The 3,619-nt window shown below is 58.3% G+C and overlaps 1 protein-coding gene across 1 annotated transcript in view; it reads left to right on the top strand.

The window, feature by feature from the left end:
* Positions 1 to 157: 157 nt before the first annotated feature.
* SLC35C1 (solute carrier family 35 (GDP-fucose transporter), member C1) overlaps positions 158 to 3,619 on the top strand; it is a 7,228-nt gene continuing 3,766 nt past the window's right edge. The window contains exon 1 of the mRNA XM_004682882.2: positions 158 to 1,241. Coding sequence (XP_004682939.1) covers positions 707 to 1,241 — 535 coding nt within the window. The 5' untranslated portion in view covers positions 158 to 706. The remainder of the gene's footprint in view (positions 1,242 to 3,619) is intronic.

Genomic DNA, 3,619 nt, shown 5'->3' with positions numbered 1-3,619 from the left:
GGGGCGGGGCGCGAGCCGACTCGCAGGGCTGTTTCCCGGGGCTGTGGCTTTAAGGACCACGCGCGGCCCGCGGGCTCTTTAAGGATCGGCTCGGGGGCGTGTCAGGAAGTGGGGCCTGGCCCCGCCTCCCGGGGGTTGCTGCCTCGGACGTCCGGGGGCTCCGGGCGGCGCGGAGCTGGCGCCCGGGGAGCGGTTCGCTGGGGCCGGCACTAGGCTGGTCCCCTCCGCGTCCTATGGACCGCTGCCCTGAGCACCTCTGAACTCCGCTGCACCCCTCTTTCCAACCTCCACCCACCCCCAGCCCCCCGCAGAGCCTCTCCCGACTCAGCCTCCGCCTCCCCTCTCCAGGCCTGTCCATCTGGCCTTGGACTTGCCGCTCTCTGCTGTCTTCCCCACGCTGGCCGCCACGCTGTTCGGGCACCCTTAGCGGCATTCCTTCTCCTCCCGCGTCTTCCAATCCCCTCTCCGCCCTTCTTCCTGCGACTTAGCCCTACCGGCACCAACCCCTGCTCACCTGTCAGGTCCAACCTCGGCCCATTTCCTGTCTTGTCTCATGAGCTCCCCTCAAAACAGTACCTCCCCACCCAAGAGGAAAGTGGGGAGACCTCTAGGCCACCTGCCATGTGACAGCTGAGGGGTGCAGGTTGCAGAAAGCAGCAGTGCGCTCACTGCCCTTCCTCCAGAGTGACCACGCCCTTCTGCCACCATGAACAGGGCCCCCCTGAAGCGGTCCAGGATCCTGCACATGGCACTGATGGGGGCCAGCCAGGCCTCGGGAGATGCGGAGGTGGAAACAGAGAAGCCCTTCCTGCTGCGGGCCATCCAGATTGCACTGGTGGTCTCTCTCTACTGGGTCACCTCCATCTCCATGGTGTTCCTTAACAAGTACCTGCTGGACAGCCCCTCCCTGCAGCTGGACACCCCCATATTCGTCACCTTCTACCAGTGCCTGGTCACCGCGCTGCTGTGCAAAGGCCTCAGCACCCTGGCCACTTGCTGCCCTGGGACAGTGGACTTCCCCACACTGCGCCTGGACCCCAAAGTGGCCCGCAGCATCCTGCCCCTGTCTGTGGTCTTCATCGGCATGATCACTTTCAACAACCTCTGCCTCAAGTACGTGGGTGTGGCCTTCTACAACGTGGGCCGCTCTCTCACCACCGTCTTCAACGTGCTGCTCTCCTACCTGCTGCTCAAGCAGACCACCTCCTTCTATGCCTTGCTTACCTGCGGCATCATCATCGGTGAGTGGCCGGCTAAGCCAGGGGTCAGGGCAGGGCACGAGGGCCCAACACCTTAGAGACAACCCTTTCGGCATCTTAGGATTTTATCCATTCCAGTTCCCTTGTTGCAACACTCAGATGAGGAGGAACCTGGGGTCCGGAGAGCAAATAAGTTGCTGGAGGATACCCAGCAAGTGAAGACCCAGCCAGGGCCCCCCTACCAGGCGGAGTTAGTCTGCGTTTCACAGGGGGGGAAAGCAAGGCACGGAGAAGTGAAGTCATTTGTCCGAGGTCATACAGCTTGTAGGCAGCAGAGCTGGGGTCCGATCTCAAGCGCTCAGGCTCCCTAGACAAGGGCACTGTACTCTTGCTGCTCCAAGGGCCTGTGTCCCCATCCAGTGCTCTTTCTAGAGGACAATACAGCTTTTAATAATACATCGTCACTTTCTGACTTTGTAGGTTCACCATGATGCCTGAGACACTGGCAAGAAATAAGCTTTAGGAGGCCTTAGCGGTGTTCCCTGATTTGACCTTCAGAAAGTAATCATCATTGATGGGGGCATTGCGGGAATTATTCATGTCTTCCCTCTCCTTTGTTCCCCAGCGGATCCCCCTCCTGCCACCGCCACCCCCAAGCTTCATGATGGCTCAGGAGTTAAGTTAGTTGCCTGCCCAGAGCCACACAGCCCCTAAGAAAGCAGGCAGGATGCAAGCCAGGCTGGCAGCCGCTGTACCCATCCTCTCTGGTTAGAGCTGCATACCGATTCATTGGTCGCAGGCCACATGGTGTCTATTCCCGTTTAAATTATTTTATTTATTTATTTATTTATTTATATTTTTGAACTGGGGTACAGGCCAGAGGTGCAGAAGCAGTGAGAGTACTCTGCAGAGCAGGGAGCAGAACAGGCAGATGGACTAAAAAACTCTGCTGAGGGGAGCAGCGGGCGAATCAGGAGAGGTCTGCCGCGCCATGCGGGTCACCTCCCTGGCCAGGGGTTGAACTCATGCTGAAGCAGCTGCCATGAACTTCATGGTGCTGTGCTTTAACCCATAGTACCACCAGGGAGGGCCCCTATTCCCATGTAAATTAATGAAAGTTTTAAAATTCAGTTTCTCAGTCACTGTGCTATGCCCTGATCCTGGGTCACATTTCTGGTGTTTAGCGGCCACTGTGATGACAGCACAGGTTATAGAACCTTTCCACTGGCACAGAATGTCGTATTGCAAGCATGCTGGGTAAGCCTGCCCTAGCACCCCACTCCCTCCGGGTCCTGTGGGCCTCTCTGTCATCCAGGAATGTGATCTTTATTTGAACCTGCCCAGGCTTTTCCTGGTGCTGTAACGGTTATTTAGGTTGACCTACATATTCCTGGCTGGTGTCTCAGAGGAACCACCCGTGCACCTGTCCTAGAAAACGTTCCCGTTATTGGACACCACCTGAATCTGGGGCTGCTCATTCCAGGCCCAAGATGGGAGCTAGGCCCAAGTGGGGCTTAGCGTGGGAGGAGCTGCGAGGACCCTGGGCTGGGGCAGATCTCTTAGCTGCTCCCCCTCCCACCCGGCAGCTGGTGGGTACCCAGAGAGCTCCGCTTAAGTCTGCCTGAGCAGGGGCGTAGGGGAGGTCCTTGGTTGAAGAATTTGCTTGCATAAGGCCAACTGTAGAGAGAACCTGGGCCCAAGTGCAAAAACTAACCAAAGTGGCCGATGGTGAGATGGCGTGAGAAGGTGCGGGTGGCCCTGGGTGGTTGGTGCCCAGCAAGATCAGGTCTTGGCCTCCTCTCTGCAGTCTCCCCTCCCCTCCTTCCCTCTACCTGCGAGGGGGCAGGTGAGTCTCAAGCCACCACTCCAGTCTCCTCCTCCCCCCCCCCAGGTGACATGGTTCCTTTCAGAGTGCCTGGCACTTTGAGTGGTAACCAGCTCTGGCCACGCTTCCACTGCACCCCTTGAGTACCCAAGCAGGTCTGTAGGTACCCGTCGACAAAAGCTCCAAGAGGAAGAATACAGTGAGGGAGTGCTGTGACTTCGTGGGCCTCCTACCGTTGATCCTCAGACACCTCCAGAACAGCCTCCCTTCACCCCCACCCCACCGTGGTTCAGCAATTACTAGCAGCCAAGCCTGTGCCAGACTGGGCAGACCTCCGTTTGGGAAACTTTCCTGTGCTCCTAGAGGGTGCGGTGCTGGCCCAAGTTCAGTAATGAGTTAGGGGACCTGGAAGGCAATGTGGTACCCGAGGGGCAGGGAGAGGCTGATCCAGCAGGCCTTCTGGAGGAGGTGTGGCAGGGGAGTAGAGGAAACAGTGAGGAGAGGATGTTCCGGGAAAGAAAGCCCATCTGCTCTTTCATGGCCGGGCCAGGGCGAGACTCAGCCAGACCTGAGCCTGCCCAAGGGCAGTGGGAGC

This window comes from Condylura cristata, unplaced genomic scaffold (assembly GCF_000260355.1).
Source record: "Condylura cristata isolate star-nosed mole 26May11 unplaced genomic scaffold, ConCri1.0 scaffold00015, whole genome shotgun sequence".
Lineage (NCBI taxonomy): Eukaryota > Metazoa > Chordata > Mammalia > Eulipotyphla > Talpidae > Condylura > Condylura cristata.
The sequence above is the reverse complement of the archived record's forward strand: the minus strand, read 5'-3'. Positions and strand labels throughout refer to the sequence as shown.